Source organism: Heterocephalus glaber, unplaced genomic scaffold, assembly GCF_053883595.1.
Source record: "Heterocephalus glaber isolate CG9 unplaced genomic scaffold, H.glaber_assembly_v1.0 deba00001531, whole genome shotgun sequence".
Lineage (NCBI taxonomy): Eukaryota > Metazoa > Chordata > Mammalia > Rodentia > Bathyergidae > Heterocephalus > Heterocephalus glaber.
Genome location: NW_028258329.1, coordinates 11,611,863 through 11,630,938, shown reverse-complemented (window position 1 = coordinate 11,630,938; position 19,076 = coordinate 11,611,863). Strand labels below are relative to the sequence as shown.

General features: G+C 40.1%; 1 protein-coding gene and 1 long non-coding RNA gene across 9 annotated transcripts in view; one reads left to right on the top strand and one right to left on the bottom strand.

The window, feature by feature from the left end:
• Mctp2 (multiple C2 and transmembrane domain containing 2) overlaps nucleotides 1–19,076 on the top strand; it is a 251,357-nt gene that overhangs the window by 78,472 nt on the left and 153,809 nt on the right. For all 8 annotated transcript variants that reach the window (XM_087188343.1, XM_087188345.1, XM_004852710.4 and 5 more), the window contains 2 exons: nucleotides 9,413–9,475; nucleotides 10,628–10,736. In XM_087188343.1, the coding sequence (XP_087044469.1) occupies nucleotides 9,413–9,475; nucleotides 10,628–10,736 (172 nt within the window). The remainder of the gene's footprint in view (nucleotides 1–9,412; nucleotides 9,476–10,627; nucleotides 10,737–19,076) is intronic.
• On the bottom strand, nucleotides 976–11,841 carry LOC147824864 (uncharacterized). The gene is made up of 3 exons (XR_015441723.1): nucleotides 11,735–11,841; nucleotides 10,682–10,848; nucleotides 976–4,789 (listed from the first exon to the last, which is right to left on the bottom strand). It is a non-coding gene; the product is annotated as an uncharacterized LOC147824864 (long non-coding RNA).

The following is a 19,076-nucleotide window of genomic DNA, read 5'->3' as shown; positions in this document are numbered from 1 at the left end:
CTGCAGTCCTGGCAGTGAAGATGAAGATGGGATGTGAGAACGTGGAAGGCAGGTGGAGCCCATATTAGTCTGTTCAAAACCAGAGTGGGAGGAAGAAGACTTAGATTAAAGTATATGCTGGTTTAAGAGGCTTCTACAGGACTCCTTCCTGAGCCCCAGATTCATCTTGTGCTAGACATCGGATATCCCACAGAAACCTGGCCTCGACTTGTCTTGACAGGATTTGCCATCTCCCCTAAGCACTCCAAATGCAGGCTATCATTTCTCAGTATCATCACTACTACTCACCTAAGCCTGTGAATTATATTCGATTGTGTTTCTTTCTTTACTTTTAACATTCTATGAAGGCTTCATGATCCATCTGACATCTGTCTCCACCTCTGGTTCCCTCTTCAGCTTCTCTTATGGAAATCCTGCTCATGCTTCAAGGCCAAAGTGAAATCTCGCTCTTGAGGGTGCTTTGTGCAGCTCAGCAGTCAGTTTACCCACAGTGCCCTCATTTGCATGGCAAGCTGCTGCTACTGAGCTGTAATCTCAGTCTGCTTTGTGTAGAAGGCTGAGGTAGAGGAAGGGATTACAACAGGTAGATACAGAAGGCAAATTGGTGCTGGGTGAGGGTGTTTTTGCCTTTGAGTAGGTCACCACACTCCCAGACCTGTCAAGTGGCTATGTGGCTCTGAAGATTGACCCAGAATAACCAAAAGATCATGAAACTAAGCTATGGGTTGCAATCACAACTACTTCACAATGAGGATGAAAGGCCATATACCAATAACATTCCTTTTGATGTAAGTGGATCATCCTTTATTGCTGTCAAATCACAATCAACATCAACTTCATTAATTTTGAGGGAGAAATATTTACCTCAGGGCTGAAACACTTGAAGGATGTTCCTTAGGTGGTTTCTTCCAGCAGAGTCAACCTAGTAAGACTTCATCTCACTGTCAGGAGGTTGGTGAATGTGGATCACTGCAAGACAATGGGTTGGTGTCCCAGATGGAGGTTGGCACACTCTTTATCCCGTGATAAGGCTTGAGCTGCAGGTGTGAACTGGACATACTCGCACTTCACTAAGGCTGTCTTGGTCCATCTCAACCTGAGACCCTGCCGAGCCAGTGAAGCCAGGATTCTCAAAGCCCTTGGCATCTTCTGAGGCACTGAGCATTTCTGAACTTTTACATAGGCTGCTTTGTATGGCCCGTCCATTTCTGTGATTGACATATCATTTCATTAGCTGTATATTATCAATTCCACTCAGGCTGATGCCCTCTTGTGGCGGCCTAGTAACCATGTTGTCCCCTTAGGGTAACTTTTTATATCTGGGCTTTGATGAAGGAAGAGTGGTTGCTAGGGACTTAATCATATCCCTCTCCTATTCTGATGTTGAAATCCAAATCCCCCACATCACTGTATTGGGTTTATGGCCTTTCAGAGGTGATTAAGTTTAAATGAATTTATAACCATGGACCTTTGATCCAATAGAGCTGTATTTAAAAAAGCAGAGGAGATCCCAGAGATCTCTTTCCCTGCCATGTGAGGGCATATTAAGGAAGCCATCTACTGTGTAAGACCAGAAGTGAGCCCTTACCAGGAACCGCATTGTCCAGGACCTTGATCTTGGCCTTCTAGCCTCTAGAATGCTGAGAAATAAACTTCTGTTTTTCAGGCCACCCATCAGCGGTATTTTGTCACCGCAGCCTGAACTGACTGAGATAGTGGTCTTAGGGTTTCATTCTCAGAAGAGGATGATATCCTCATTCTTATCATTGAGGACTGAGGAGGAAAGAATAACTTAGGTTCTGCTAAATACCAATCCTTATATCGTTATACAGTATGCAGTTATTGGCTTAGAAGTGTGTTTCTCATTGTATTGCACTCCTGATGAATGGAGTGGATGTCTTCTTCCTCTCCTCCTCCTCCTTCCAGCCCTTGTGAAAACCCTGCCTGTGTGAATATGTTGATTCATATGAAGACACTACGAGGCTTTCTGGGGCTATAGGAAGTTCAGCCAGGTTGGCCAAGTTGGTGATAATGAGGTCCTGGATATGTTCCAGGGGAATTCCCAAGTGTAAACAAAATTTGAAGAAGCTGGAGTTCAGGAACACAGGGGGAGAGGGGCTGCTTTATTTTCTTTCTTTGGTGCTTGCCTTTTCATCTCATCCCCTTCCCCAGGGAGCACTCCCCCAGGAGTTATCCTACAAGGTACATTTACATGCTCTGTAAAATCACCTAAGCATTTAGACAGTGCTCTCCCTTCTGGACCGTGTCCTCAGGGCTAATAATGAAGCAGATTAGACCCACATATGAGAAGAAATTCCCAACAATGCTCAGCAGTCTCATTCCAGTGTCAAATGATCCAGCTGAGGTGAACCAAGGAAGAGAAGTTGCTCCTGGTAGGGAAGGGGTGAAAAGGAGGTGTTTTCAGATGTGTATGACTCAGATAGGTCAAGAGTAAGGCAGAATAGTTAATGTCTTGAGGGTTAAATAAAAAGAAAGCTCTAAGCCCAGCACCTGGCAGTCATAGTAACAACAGGTACCCTGTGCTCTGATTATGGTTACATTTATTAATGTTGTTATATTTTATAATTGCTTTTTTTTTTAGAATGAAACAGTCTCGAGGGAATTTTAATGATTTGCCTAATATCTCCCAGCTAGTAAGTGTCAGAGCCAGGCTATAAACCTAAGACTGTCTGAATCCTAAACCTCTGCCCAGAACCATGGGTCCAACACAAATGTGGAAGTTCACTTTTGTATCTTGGCAGAACGAAGAACTAGAGATCCACAAAAGTTGACCACAAAAGGAAGACGTTTATTTCTCGGTATCCACTATTCCCCAATAAACACAGTGATAATTACAGTGTTTGACTGGACTTAGTGTCATAGCCAGAAACAGATCTTGAAAGGAAGGATTATTTCCTCCGCCCCAGGGCCCCTGTAATTTCCCCCAGGGTTTAGGTCCCTCCCTGACATTTCATTTGGCAGTTGGAGTGGTAAACAGCAGCTTGGTGTTAGCTCCTGGATGAGTTGAGTGGTTTAGAGACGCTCCTGGTGAGGCTGCTTCTAGAAGTCTTGCTTGACAACCACAGAGCTCGATTTTAGTGACCTCAAAGGAGCGAAATGACAACCACAGACGAGAGGAAGCTGTCTTCAGCTTTCAAAATGAAGCAACTGCCTCAGTATCGCTACACGTCAATTACGTGTTCTTCAGTATTTTCGTTTGACTTCAAATACCAAACCTCTGCATCAGGGTGTCAGTGAGGCTGATGTGTGAGCCATGTCCTAGGGACCCTCATGGACTTGGCCTCCTTTTTCTTCTTCTTTGCTTCCTTTCCCATCTGTTGACTATGTAACATTTGCTGGTGCTAAACTAGGCACTAGGAGCACACAGTCAACACAAAAATTTCCTTCTTAGGGGATTTATGCTCATCAGAGGCAGGCAACAGATAGATACAGGAGTGATAGGTGTCATGGAGAAAAATAAAGCAGGAGGGTGCTGGGTGTGCTGGGATGGAATACTTTGTTTGGAATAGAATGGCCAGGAAGGGCTCCTATTGAGAAGATAACTTTTACAAAAAGCCATAGGGAAGGTGAAAGAGCAAGTCCTGTGCTCTCTGGCACAAAGGCAGTTTGCGAGAGAACAGCCAGTGTGAAGGTCCCAGGGAAGCAGATGGTTCCAGGGTGTTTCAAGGAGATCAAAGTGGCACTGTCCCCGGAGAAGACAGGCTGAAGGGCAGTGGCAGGAGATGTCAGGGAAGTAACTGAGGCCATGTCATCTGGGCATTTCCCATCCTATCAGGTGACTCTGAAGACTACAGAGACTCCCTGGTACTCTGCCCAGGCAGGTTGCAAAGGAGCTCCTGAGCTCACTGCTGTCACCCTCAGGCAGGGCAGGATGAGTCACGCACGTTGGCAATGCTTGCTGTCTGCTGTGGACAGTGTACGTGGAAGCTTAGCTGGGGCCTGGAGCTTGGAGGAAGTGGGGTGTGGGCTGCTGGGCACCTGGCACTGTCCAAAGGCTTCATCAGCCAGCCCTGTCACTGGTCATGGAGACAGTGTCAGCTGCTAATGCTAGTGGGAATTAAGGGAGGGACATGTGTTGTGAGCCACCCTCATGGACTTAAATTTTTCTTATTACTATACATGTTATGGAGTACAGTCTTATAATCTGATACATGTATAGCAAGTCAGGTTAGGGAACATTTCCATCTTTTTATTTTCATGGAGTCTTTTGCTATACACTTAAACACATCAGAATAATAATATAATAATAGTAGCAGCAACACCAATCTAATACCACTTTATGGGAAGTTATGTGTAAGGAACTATGCTAAGTAAGTGCTGTATAAATGCCATCTTCCTAGACTACGTCCACTTGGCTTATTCTGTATACAGAATGCCTGCCGAGCACAGGGCTTTGCCCAGAGAAGTTGTCTTCTAATAACGTAAGGTGAATATCTCTTGTGACCGTTTGAAAGAAGTACCCACGTTTGAATTTTTTAAAAGTCACATTTTCAAAGACACAGAGCTAAATCGCAGAAGTGCAATTTGGATCCAGGTCTCTGGGAGTCCAGAGGCATCTTGACTATTAATTAGTGCCATCCTCTTCGTGCCAGGCAAGGTGGGCCAACCTTGGGCAGAGTTGTCGTGCAGTGATGAGAGGGAGGATGAGCAGGAGGACTCAGGCTGCCCCTGAAGGCCTGGCTCCCTTGCTTCTCTTTGCAGCCACTTAGCCCCCAGCTCTGGCTTCTTGATTTGTAAATTGGTGCTACTGGTGGCAGCCTGTGGACTCCTCATGGTAAGAAAATGGGAGTACATATTTGTGAATTAGGAAATGCTAAGAGAATATAAAGGGAATTATTCTTTTAAAATATCTTTCAAATAAGCAAGCAAACGTTTATGGAAGGTCAGTGGACAAATAGTGAAATGCAAATCGAAGTTTTAGAGCATTATACCAGGGATTAGCACACATTTTCTGGAAAATAATAAGTACGTTTGGATTTGTGGTCATACATAAAGTGTCTGTCATAACTATTCAGTTCTGATGTTGTAGCATGAAATCAGGCGTAGACAATATATAAATGAGGAAGCAGGGATAGTTTTCAGTTACATTTTGCTTGTGAAAACAAGTAATGGGCTGGATTTGGGTCAGGCTGTAATTGGCTAACTTCAGTTTTATAATAGGTAGTTGAGCAAAATATAAACACATAGTTTACATTATGCATATTAAATTAGAAAGTATTCCAGGGTTATTCCTTTTATAGAACAATCATGAGAATGAGAGAAACACACTTATATAGGGATGTATATATGTATTTTATACAATAAAGTATCTTCTGAAAGGCTGTAAAAAAGTTGAATATGAACAGACTCAGATATTTGGTAGGCCCTATTAAAATGTCTTAATTTTGATCTTTAATTGCCATATGGCTCACTTTTTATTGCAACTTTGTCTGGAGGCTGCTTAATGGTCAGTCTGATCATTCATTCCCTTTTGCTTATTTTATTATTTTCTATGTCCTGTAGGTATTTGGGTTTGTGACTTCTATACTCTTAAGTATTTTTGTACTCAAAAGCTGAGAGTGGGTTACAGAATTAATTAAAATGTATTGCATATATGTATATTCTTTGCTTCATTCTTGTACTTTTGCATTGGTTTTCAAAGATGAAATGATGCATCATCTCAGCAAGAATTTTACTCTTATTTAGTTTTTCTGGATATGGGTGGGTGTGTTTTCTTCCACTAAAATTTAGGGAGCCAATGCTTGCTTACGTAGTTTTTAATGTGGCTTCCTGTGTGTACTTCATGGTAAGATCTTCTGACAGTCACATGGGAGGTGGTATTTGTATAAGATCACAGTTCATGTATACAAAAGGAAAATGTTTATTCACATCAATGCCTTGCTCTTGAAATCCTTAGTGACTAGAGATGTTCTTTCTAAAATAATTGATGCATTCATTAGCTTATCCTCCCATGTCTTGCTGAATCTTAGTACATTTACATTCTTGTAGATGGGGGAGCCTCATTTAAAGGGAATGCAAAGTATATACTACCTTCTTTTAAATTTCAATTTCGTAAGGTGGAATGGAAATATCAATGCAAACTATCAACAAAATTTAAAAAACAGTCATTTAAAAGGCAGAGCTAAGAACCATGTGAAGGATGACTATACTTATACCACTGTTGATGCCAGGAAGGTAATGCTATATTTTTGAATGCTTTTGTAAGAACAGCTTTTGTCATGTTGAGTTTTATTAGATTTGAATTTCTAATTATTTCCCTTTTCCTGAGTATGTACTTCAATCAATGTGTTTAAGATTGTTAAAACCGATATTTAGTGGATAAACAAACTACTCCACATGATAGAATACTATGCACCAATAAAAATAATAATACAGCTGGGCTGGGGATTTAACTCAGTGGTTTCACCACCTGCCTTGCAAGCACAAGGTCCCAAGTTCAATCCTCAGTACCAAAAAATAATAATGATAATAATAATAATAATACAGCTGACCACTTGTATGATTTGAAAGACATTGTGCTAAGTGACAGATACAAAAGTTTGCATGCCATATGATTATTGCTGTAGTATTCTGGAAAAGATAAAACTATATAAAGAGATCAGTATTTGTCCTGAGCTAGACGTTGAGGGGCTATTTTACCATAGTAGGATACCATAAATGAGATTTTTGGGGTGATAGACCTGTTCAACAACACCCTGATTGTAAAGGATTATTCATATAAGTTGAAAATCATAGTAATCTCACAGGGAAAATGTCAATTTTACTCTGTGTTTTTTAAAAGCAAACTTAAAGCATATTTGAATGCTTAATTTTACTTATGGAGAACATAAAAATCTAATGATCCCGGTTTACTTAGTGACATAAATATTAGTTGTCCGCTTTTTAATGGAAAAATTAAGTTGATGATTTAGTTTAGATGTATAAAAGAGGTAAAAATAACACATCTACTCCGTGGATAATGGTTAGGTTCTATGCAACAGTGTAGGGGAATATTTAGTTATGTGTCCCCCAGTGGTCGTAACTTGTCCTCTTGTGCATATGGAACATTTTGCTTTTCTTTACAGTAACTATTCCTACTTTTGTGTGTATATATGGTGTGTGACAGTTACAGTGGCTATGGGAACCATAACTTTAAGTTCTGTGACTTTTCTGTGAGTCAAACCAGCCGTAATCTTGAATTAATGTCATTCCTCCCACTGCATTTCCCTGTTGCTGTAAGTGGAAGACTTACCACATATTTAAGTAGAAGATTTTTCTTCATTTTTGATAGCCTGTAAATGATGGTAGTGATGTAGAATAATTTTGCCATTTAATTAACATCATCATTAAGCACACTGAGTCAATCCTGAGAGAATACATATGGCATGCTGATCTGTCTGAGGGAGGAGGAGGTTTAAGCATCTATCCAGCCATGCCTCCAATTAAAATTGGAAGATACCAACCCATTTGATTCTGGCCTAATAACATAGAGTTTAAACAGAGGTTCTGATCCTGCTGCCTGTAGTTTTACAGCATCATCTTTAAGCAGGATTGGTCAAGTGGGGCCCTAATTCATTAGATGAAACTGGAGACAATAGTGGGGGACTTTCAGGCTGTAGAACCTCAGAGAGCAGTGGTTACTGTTAGTTCCGCAAGAGAAGGCATGGTTATGGGCATAGCAGATTGGGGAGAAATTGATTGGATTTATGGAATTGGATAGTCTACAGGCATGGAATAAAATCTTTTGACATTAAGAAAGGTAAATAAGTTTCTGATCATTGTCACAAAACAGTCTTCAGACTCTTCTGCAGAACTAACCTGGGTGTCTTTTGACACACAACCCATACAGGAGATACCAGGAGCCAGAGAGGTTGTTTTGCTGCCCCCTTCTTGTCTGCTGGCATGCTGAGCCCCATGTGGAGGGCTAGGCCTCTTTCTACAGAGGCAGCATGAGGCTTCCAGGGGCACTTCACAGCACGACTGAGAGCAGGACCATAAAGAAGGCTCACAGTGTCTGAAGTCCCCCTCCACCTTTCTGTGTTTCTTTATTTGAATGGAACAAAAGGTCTTCATAGTTGAGCAACACAAGACCTGGGGCAGGTAGGGACAGAGGCAGGTTTGAGAGCAACAGATTCCTTGGTCCCTCCTGGCTGAGGGGCTGGGAGCTCCCAGCCTGCTTATGTCCAGGGTTCATTTCTATTGAGCCGAGCCTTTCTAGATGTCACTGTATGCAGAGACAGTGGACTAGTAAGCTCTTGTTTGCTGACAATTCCTCACTGTGCCCCTTAGGGGCTGAAAATTGCCCTCTGGTCTGGATCTGGGTTCTGTTGTCACCTCAAGCCCTATTTCAGTGAGTTTGTCTCAGAAAGCAGCCTTCCCTCCAGGCAGATCTCTGAGTTGTGCCTGAGACGCCCCTGATGGTCACTGTGGATGGAAGGACCAGGGCCATTAGTGGCTCCAATCCTGGCCTGCACTGCCAACGTTCATGATGATCCAAGAAGCAATCTCTGCAGAACCCCTTCCTGTCTCCAATCTGACCCATAACCTTGAGGTTACTCAAATTTCTTTAGGAGGAAAATCCCATCTTTTGTTACACAGGAAATCAACCTGGCTGACTGCTAAACACAAAATACTCCAATTGCTGGGGGTCCCTTTGCATCTGTCCTCTCCACTCTGCCTTTCCTTCCAGGAAGCTGTCCTCATGCTCAGCCCAGGAACCTCACTAAGTCTTGCAGCTCTTACACACATTCCCTCATTTGTGCACAGAAGTCCTGGCACAGGTGTGAAGTCTGTGTACCCCATCCTGACCACTGAGAGATGCATATTGCATTGCCTTCTGGACCATTTCCCTGGGGTGAGAGGCATATGTATGTTAGGAAGCAGACACCTCCCAGTGTGAGATCATTTGTTCAGAATTTGTACATCCTACTTTGGGGTCCATGATGGTAGATTTGCTGGACTCTGAAGATTTGGTTTGAGGAAGATCTTTCAGATCACATTTTGAAATGATGCCTATTTTGTGGGCAGCTCAGGTCTCTCGATCTTGAGCTGCCCATTTCCCTCTGGAGGCTAGGGGGCACGTGGGGGCCATCTGACAGGACGGTCTGCTGCTGTTCTTCCTACACTGACTCCAAAGCTTTACTTACAAAGCATGTGGATGAAGCAGGGTTGCCCAAGGTGTGGTGGAGACATAATTGCCCTTAGCCACATTCCAGTCAGTGACTTAAATGGCCAGATTGATGCCTCCCAGGTCAGCTCTTCTTGCCACACAGGAAGGCAGCCCACACACCCGAAACTGGGTATGCAAATATCAGATTTCCAAGGGGAAAGACCAGAAAGAAGATATTGTCATGGCTTGATAACTCATTTGCTTTTTAAAAGTAGACTTTCCTTTTCTCCTTTTCCTTTGCAGAAACTACCGGGCAATGGTGACTTGAACGCTTCCATGACATCCCAACATTTTGAAGAACAATCTGTGAGTGATGTTACTTAAAAATTAACATTAGACATCATAAATACTTCTCAAATGTTTGTACTTCTTAACCTTTTTTTCCCCAAAGAATGTTGTAATCTGTCCACCTACATAATCAGACCTTGCAAATTTTACCTGAAAGAGATTAATTCAGTGTCTATTGATTGGTTAGAGTGGAACAGATTCTTCTAAAAATACACAGGATCAAAGAAACAGTGAGATTGTAAAGGAGACAGAGCCATTTTGAAGTCCTCTGAAACTTTAAGAAGAAGGCTGTCAAGGGCAGCTTTGGCCATGGGATCAATTAATTGAATGTCTGATAAGTGAATGATAAATAATTTCATCCGTGCTCTTTGAGGAAAAGCAAAAATTTGAAACACCTCAACAATTTCGTTTCACTCATGCAGTAGCTTTATAGAAGCAGACTTGACTTTGCATGATGGTCCATTGGAGTTGAGAAAGATGGAGAGGGAAGCTATGGAGCCAGGGGAAGTGAGTTTGTGGGGCTCAGAGGAGGAGATGCTAATGGTATGTGACAGACAAATGTGGTTCAGCAGGAGAGTGCTGGGAAGAGACCGAGGGTCCCCTGTGGACAGAGGAAAGGAGCAGGTGGCTGAAAGAAATGGGCTTGGGAATGGACGCAAAAGGAAATTTCATCACAGGCAGAGGAGGCCTACCAGAGGTGGTGGGGTTTCTAGGGAAGGTGGAGAAGAGAAAGGAGATATTTTATACCTGAGCTTGATGTGCAAACATATGTTGGTGGGACCCAGCCTTGCAACTACATTTTGACACTGTTTCCTCTCTTGTTGCTTTATCGTGAGTTTTAATTAAAAAAAAAAATCTCACAGTCAGTTGATGTTTTTCAGGGTATTTCCTACACTGGCAATTTGCTTATCTAATTTTTTGAAAGTTCACCTAGCACAGATATAATCATGATTGCTTCTGAATTCAGATAAGATCCTATTGAGGGAAATATAAAGGACTTCTGATAAAACAACATAACTGAATTGTCAGTGAGTAGGAGTCCAAGATGACACTTGACTGTTGTTGTGAACCTCTTTTTCTCCCTTCAATTAAGAATATCTCTGCCTAGGCAGAAATTCTTCTACTTGAGCCTGAGACCTCCTGACATAAATGTTTTTTTCATCTCTGCAGGCTCTTGGGGAAGCTGGTGATGGCTTGAGTAACCTTCCCAGCCCTTTTGCGTACCTTCTCACCATCCACCTGAAGGAAGGCCGCAACCTGGTGGTCCGAGATCGCTGTGGTAAGGCTGCACCCATGGGTGCTCTTTGGTCCGCGACCCTCTCTCCTCTCCCTCTTGTAGAAGTTGTGAGTTGTCAGCCGGGATCAGGACACACTGAATTTCAAATCTAAGCCTTTCGTGGTACAAGATATTTGCAGAGAACTGTTTGAACACATTGAGCCTTCTTAACCTTCTTTATTATTAAAAATTCTAACGAGCACACAAAGTTGTTTTAGACTGAAATTAGGTAACTGTGACAGCTTTACAGCAGGCACATGCTGTTCCAAAAATGTTCCCATGATCCTACTTTTTAAATTATCTATGAAAAAGATGAGAATACCTGGGTGTGGTAGTTCATGTGTATAATCCCAGCACCCTTGGAGGCTGAAGCAGGATGACAACAAGTTTGAGTCCAGCACGGACAGCTTAGCTACCTAGTGAGAACTGTCTCAATTTTTTTTTAAATGTGGGGGTTGTAGCTTAATCCAAAGGCCCTGGGTTCAATTTTCAGTAAAACCCACACACATTAACAGACAGAGAAAGAAAGATGTGAATAGACTTTAAGGTTAAAATCATCAAAAGTACAAACTGATGCAAATGCCATTTAAATTATATCTGTTTTGCCTTGAATTCCTCTGGACTCTTCTGTCTGATTGTGACTGCTTTGTTTGCCTTTTACACGTGCCTATATATATATATATATTTTAAATTAAGTTGGGACTGTAATATCCACATTGTTTCACAGTAAGCTCCTTTTTTTTTACTTTATAACATATCATCAAGGTTGACCATGGTTTTCCATGTAAATATGTTTGATTTCCTTCAAATACATGACACTCCACCATATCTTATTTATCCATTCTCCACTGATGAATGGATAAATAAATGGATAAATGTCCACTAGTTGTTTTTCTCCTGCTGCCTCTGGAGTATAAATGATTGTGTTAGTTACTTTTCTCCTTGCTGAGACAAAATACTCAACACTCAAAGTTAAAGGAGGGAAGATTTATTTGACTTACAGTTTGTAGAGGTTTCAGTTCATAGTTGGCTGACTCCAAGGCAGGGCAGCATGCCAGAGGGGCCTCACAGAGGAGAAGCAGTCCATGGCATGGCAGGCAGCTGAGAGTAAGCAAGTGACCTTAGCAGCTTCTTTCTGCTCCTTTTATATTGTATCTAGGATACTGGGATTAGGGTGGTGGCAAACGAATCAGTGGACTGATTTAGTAATCACCCACCCTTAATCCCAGCATCAATACATTCTACATCCAACAACCTTTGATAAAAAGCCCCACCTATGACTGCATGAGGTGTTAGGAAACATATTGGCACAAACCATGACAATGATGCTGTGATGAACACACTGTGCCTGGCTCAACACAGGGGAGAATATTATATACTTTGCTTAAAAAGAGTGTGTTTTTAAGAGCAGTCAGTGGATCCAGTCTGCTAGGGGTCAAACCTTGGCTTCTTCATTCATCCCTAGTTCCTTTAAAAAATGTTGTGGATCCTCTTCTGCCTTATAAAATAGGGAAAGTCATGTTAACTACCTTGTAGGCCATTGGGAGGATTGTAGACATTGGTTTTTTAGAAAAGATCCAGTATTCAATTGAGTGTTTTTCTTCTAACAGTTTGTACTTGGTTGTAATTTCCAGCATTAGCATTTGTTTGTTACACATATTGCAAACAGTATTTTCCCTATTTGTTGGTGATCCCTAAGTTTTTCCTCCTTAGTTTTCCAGAAGTTTTTAATTTCATCCTAGGCAATATCTATTGTTCCTTTGTGGTATTTTTCCATTTCTTCTGTTTAGTAGCTGAGGCCTTTTTATTCTCAGGAACCCCATGTCTGGGTCTAGGTCTTGGCTACTTTCTCCTGTCTCTTTTACTTCACTGTCTTTGCAAGGCCCCATCAAGGAAGGAAGGATGACAGGAAGGTGGGAAGGCAGTCAGGCAGGCAGGCTGGCTGGCTGGCCGGCTGGCCCTTGATCTCTGTCTTGGCCTCTTCTTTCCTTTATCCTTCTTCCAATAGCTTTTTACATCTAGGAAAATTCCTCAGCTTGGTCTTGTAGCTCACTCATATTCTTAGCATTGTTAATGTGTGCTCTGAAGTTTAACTATTGAGCTGTCATTGTGATTTTTACATTTATCACAGCCTATTTTCATTTTGTGAATTTCCTGATGGTATCTCTGTTGGGGAATATTGAGGATACTTTAAACATCTGTTTATGGTCTGTCTCTTAGCTATCAGTCATTTCTCCTTGTTACCTCCCTTGTGGGATATTCAATTTCTTTTGCATGTTTGATCCTCTGCAGAGGCATGCTCAGCCTTCATTTGTCCCTTTTCCCCAGCTATGGATGTTATTTTTGTTCACTGAGTCCTGCCTCTCAGGAGGACCTGCAGCTAGACAAGGTGAACCTGTCCTTCAGGCTGGATTCTTCCTACTCTTCCTGGTTGTCTCTTGCCACTTAAGGGCATTTCTCTCCAGCTTCCTTCCTCTACTCTATGTTCCTGCTTGTCCTCAGGTGCTGCTGCTGGGTGTTGCTTAACATCAGGGACATGTTCAGGCCCATCTAGGTGCTTTGTAGGTGCTTCCAGGACCACTGCAGGCATCTGCTGCCTCTGATCATCCCTAGCCCACCTGCCTCACACTTCCCTCTGCCCAGAACCCTTTTTCTGTGACTCTACAGCTTGTGTTTTGGACTATGGATTCTTTCGCACCTGGCTTCTTCTCATCTGGCTTCCATCTTTCAGGCCTATGTGAAGTTTGTGGTTCTTTCTACTTTTTTCCTTAAACAACATCAACAATTCTCCCTTCTCATATTTTTTTCAGTTGTAGCATTTCAAAATAGTGAAAAAATCCATGTTCTGCTTACCCCAAATATATAGATTTTTTCTATCAAAATCATTATTTCTTAGCTATTAATTGTACCCCTTTGTGTAGTTTGCTATCGATATAAATGCATCCCTTCAGCCTTGCTTCTACTATATTTCTCTTCATTTACCACTCTGTTTTGTGCTCTTCCCTCTTAAATTTCTCTCCTCCACAGGGTAAAATCACTCTACTAAGTGAACACTCACTGCATAGAAGTTCCTCATTTATGTTAGATGTAGTTATATAACTATAGATCTTGCTCTTATGGTTAAAGGTACCAAATTAGCAGTTACCACGGTTCATCAATTTCTAGGCTGTGATGATGATATTGTTATTGCTAATTATACTGCTTTAGCCAGGATGCCATACCTGTTGTAATCAGTTGTTCATACTTGTATGACAACACTGTTTGTCTGGGGTTTTAATCATTATCACAGTTCAGTACCAAAGGACCGGGAGATGAGCCAAATAGAGAGCAACTTTTCATCCCCAAACAATTTGGAAGGTAGGATCTTGGGGCAGGCACAAAGACCAAGAGCCAGCTACACCTGAAATGTATCTCTGACAAACAGACATTTCCTAGAGAAGCCTCAATACTAATGATAAAGCTACCTAACAAAGAAGCTTAAAAGCATCAACACAGAAAACAAATTAAAATAAAAAATAGAAAATGACAATCACAGAAGCAAAATGCAATCCCAGACCTCCAGCTCACTCAGGACAAATCCAGGGGACAATGAGATAGATGAAATCAGAAGCCACCCTCTGAAATTTTCTGAAATGATATCAGTAGAAGTAAATAAACAGATGAATGAGGCTATAAAGAAAATCAGAGAAGAAATAATCTCCCAGATAAAAAACCCAGATGATCATAATGAAGAACCTGCTCAGCAAATCTAGAGTAAACATAGATACAAAAACTAGAGGAGCTTAGGAAAATAATGAAAACCATGAATGCCCAACACAGGAAAGAAGTAAAATACATGAAACAGATATACAAGAAATTAAAAATCCCATTGAAAGCAAAGCCAAATTAACAAAAGTGAAGACAGTATCAGACCTAGAAGATAAAATTGCAGTTAGCAATCACAAAATCAAAGATCTCTTTAAAATAGCAAGGGACCATGAAAAAACAAGCAGCTGCAAGATGATGCAAAGAAGAACAACGTAAGATTGATCCGAGTCAATGAAGAAGCAAGAGTCAGCAAAAAGGACATAAAAAACCTGTTCACAGAAGTAATGGGAGAAAATTTCCCCAGCATGGAAAAAGACATACTGATAAGTGAGGCATATAGAACTGCAATCAGCCATGACTAAAATAAATCTATTCCAAGGCATATAATAATCAAGATCCTAGAAATTCAGTACAACAACAGAATATTAGAAGCTGTTAGAGAAAAGAAACAAATCACCTATAAAGGAAAACCCATCAGAATCACAGCAGACTTCTCAATACAAACCTTTAAGTCACTCCAACTCAGATTGATGTACCCTGCAAAACTATCATTAAGAATCAGTGGAGAAATAAGATACTTCCATGACAAAGAACAATTGAAGAAATTCATGACCACCAAACCAGCTGTACCAAAATGTTCTGAAAGATATTTTAGAAAGAGATAACAAAGACCACAATTCCAAGAACACCAATGGAAGGAAGCTACCAGTCAAGGGAACCAGTTAAACAGAAGGGAAAGACAGGGAACTGATGATAGGAAAATATGACTAGGATAAGCCAACACATATCAGTAATAACCATCAATGTAAATGGTCTCAATTCACTAATCTAAAGAAGCAGACTAGCAGAATGGATCAAAAAAGAAGAACCAACAATTTGCTACAGACAGGAAATGCATTTAACTAAAAAGGAAATTCATAGACTGAAAGTTACAAGATGAAAAAAAATACTTCATTTGTCAGGAATCCAGTAAAGAGCAGGGGTAGCTATTCTGTTTGCAGACACAGTAAACTTCAAGCCTAGACTGATCAAATGAGACAAAGAAGGTCACTACTTAAATTCCAAGATAATAATCATACATATATATGCAACAAATAGCTATCCGACTTTATGAAACAAATATTAACAGACATGAAAAATCAAATAAGCACTAACACAATTGTAATGGGGACCTTAATACCCCCACTGTCATAAATAGATCAACTAGACAAAAATTCAACAGTGAAATATCAGAACTGAACCAAACCTGTGAGCAAATGGACTTAGTAGATATCTACAGAGTGTTTTTCCCCAAAACATCAGAATACACATTCTTTTCAGTGGCACATGGGACATTCTCCAAAATAGACCACATACTAGCTCATAGAACATGCTTAAGTAAATGCAAAGGAATTGAAATTATTCCATGCATATTATCAAACAATAGTACAATGAAATTGAAAATCAAGGGCAAAAGAAACCACAAAACTTCATAAACACAGGGAAATTAAATAACACCCTCCTGAACAACAAATGTGTCACAGATGAAATTAAAGAATTTCTACAATTAAATGATAATACTGATACAACATACTGGGACTTATGGGTCACAATGAAAGCAGTCCTATGAGCAAAATTTTTAGCAGTGAATATTCACATCAGCTAAACAGAGCAAGGTCAAATAAACAACCTAATATTGAACCTCAAGCTTCTAGAAAAAAAACAAGTCAAGTCCAAAGCTCATACTAAGGTGGAAATTATAAAGAGAAGAAATTAATGCATTTGAGACTAAGAAAATGATACAAAGAATAAATAAATTTGAGTTGTTTCTTTGAAAGATTAAATAAAATTGATAAACCCTAAGCCAACGTTATCAAATAAAGGAAAGAAAAGACTCAAAATACATGCAATTAGGAATGAAAAAGATGAAATCACAACATGTCCTGCAGAAATCCAGAAGATTATCAATGACTATTTCAAAAACCTTTATTCTAATAAGATAGAAAACATAGAAGAAATGGACAGATTCATAGATACATGTGAATTACCAAAGCTCAATCAAGAAGTCATAAAAATTCTAAATGACCCATTAACAGTCAATGAAATTGAAGAGGTAATTAACCTACCAACAAAGAAAAGCCCATGTTCTGATGGATTCACTGCTGGATTCTACAAGAAATTTAGAGAAAATCTAATGCCACTACTCCTCAAACTCTTTCATGAAATTGAAAGGGAAGCAATACTCCCAAATTAATTCTGGGAAGCAAGTATTGCCCTGATACCAAAACTAGAGGAAAATCCAACCAGAAAGAGAACTACAGACCGATCTCACTAGTGAAAATAGATGCAAAAGTCCTCAGTAAGAGTCTGGCAAACAGAATGCAGCAAATATTCAAGAAGATTATACACTATGACCAAGTAGGATTCATCCCAGGGATGCAAGGATTGTTCAACATATGCAAATCAATAAATAAACCATATCCACAGAGACACAGACAAAAATCACATGATCATCTCAATAGATGCAGAAAAAGCATTTGACCATGCCCAACAACCATTCATGATAAAAGCCCTACAGAAAATTGGAGTAGATGGTCTTTATATCAATCTGATGAAGCCATTTATGACAAGCCAATAGCCAACATCATACTCAATGGTCAAAAACTGAAAGCTTTCACTCTAATATCAGGAAAAAGACAAGGTTGTCCACTATCATCACTTCTATTCAATATGGTTCTGGAAACATTAGCCAGAGCAATTAGACAAAGAAAAGGAATAAAGATAGGAAAGGAAAAGTTAAACTATCATTATTTGCAGATGACATGATACTCTACATAGAGGACCCCCAAAACTCTGCCAAAATCTTGTAGATTTAATAACCAAATCTGGTCCTGTAGCTGGATCCAGAGTCAACACTCACAAGATCAATAACATTATTGTATACAACAAACTCACTGAGAGAGAAATTAGGGAAACCACAACTTTCATGATAGCATTGAAAAAAGTGAAATACTTGGGAAACAATCTAACAAAGGAAGTAAAAGAGGTTTACATTGAAAACTACAGTACTCTGAAAAAGGATACCAAAGAGGATATCAGAAGATGGAAAGATTTCCCTAGCTTATGGGTAGGAAGAACCAATATAGTAAAAAAGTCCATACTCCCAAGATTGTTGTGCAGATTTAATGCAATCCCAGTAGCATACCTCGCAGAACAAGAGAAAACATTCCTAAAATTCATTGAAGAACCAGAAGAGACTTAGAAGAGCAAAAACAATTCAGGCAACAAAGGCAAGGCAAGGGGCATCACAATCCCTGACCTGAAATTATGCTACAGAGCTACTGTGATAAAATCGTCATGATATTGACAAAAAAACCCCCCAAAAAACCAGACCCAAGGATCAATAGAACAGACTAGAAGATGGAGAAATAACTCAAAACACACTCTGCCACCTTATCTTTGACAAAGGGACCAAACATGTTCACTGGAAGAAAGATAGCCTCTTTAATAAATGGTGCTGGAAAAACTACCTTTCCACATGCTGAAGACTAAAACTAGACCCATGTCTCTCAACATGCACTAAAGTAAAATCAAAATGAATCAAATATACAAATATTAAAACAGGAACACTAAATATGCTGGAAGAAAGAATATGTGGAACTCTTGAAGATATAGGTATAGGCAAAGACTTTATGAACAAAACCCCAGTCCCACAGGAAATATTACAAAAACTTAATAACTGGGATCTCATTAAAAAGCTTATGCACTGCAAAAGAAATGACCAACAGAGTAAAGACACAACAGAGTGGGAAAAATTTTTGCCAGCTGTTCCTCAGACAAAAGACTGATATCTAAAATATATAAAGAACTGAAAAATATCAAACCCCCTACATGTAAAGACCCAATCCAAAAAATGGACATCTGAGATGAACACACACTTCTCAGATGAACTACAATCAAATAAATATATGAAAAGATGTTCATTATCATTGGTTATTGGATAGATGCAAATTAAAACGATGCTGAGATTTCATCTCACTTCAGAAAGAATGGCTGCTATCAAGGAATTAACCAATAACAAATGCTGAGGTCTGGGGATTTAACTCAGTGGTATCAGCCCCTGCTTTGCAAGTGCAAGGTCCTGAGTTCAATCTCCAGTACCAAAAAAATCAAAAAACAACAACCCCCCCCCCCATTGTCAGGTGTTAGCTCAAACAAATGCTGGCAGGGCTGTGGGGAAAAAGAAACCCTTCTCCACTGTTGGTAGGAGTGTAGACTGATGTAACCCCTGTGGAAATCAGTGTGGAGATTCCTCAAAGAACTAGGACTAGAGAAGTTCCATTTGACCCAACTATCCCCCTTGTGGGTATCTTTCTGAAAGAATTAAAAGCATCACACCACAATGTCACATATACCCATGCACACCCATGTGTATAGCAGCACAGTTTGTACTAGTTAAATCTTTGAAACAACCTAAATGGTCATCAACCAATGAATAGATAAAGAAGATGTGGGATTTTTTTTATACAATGGAGTACTACTCAACTCTAAAGAAAT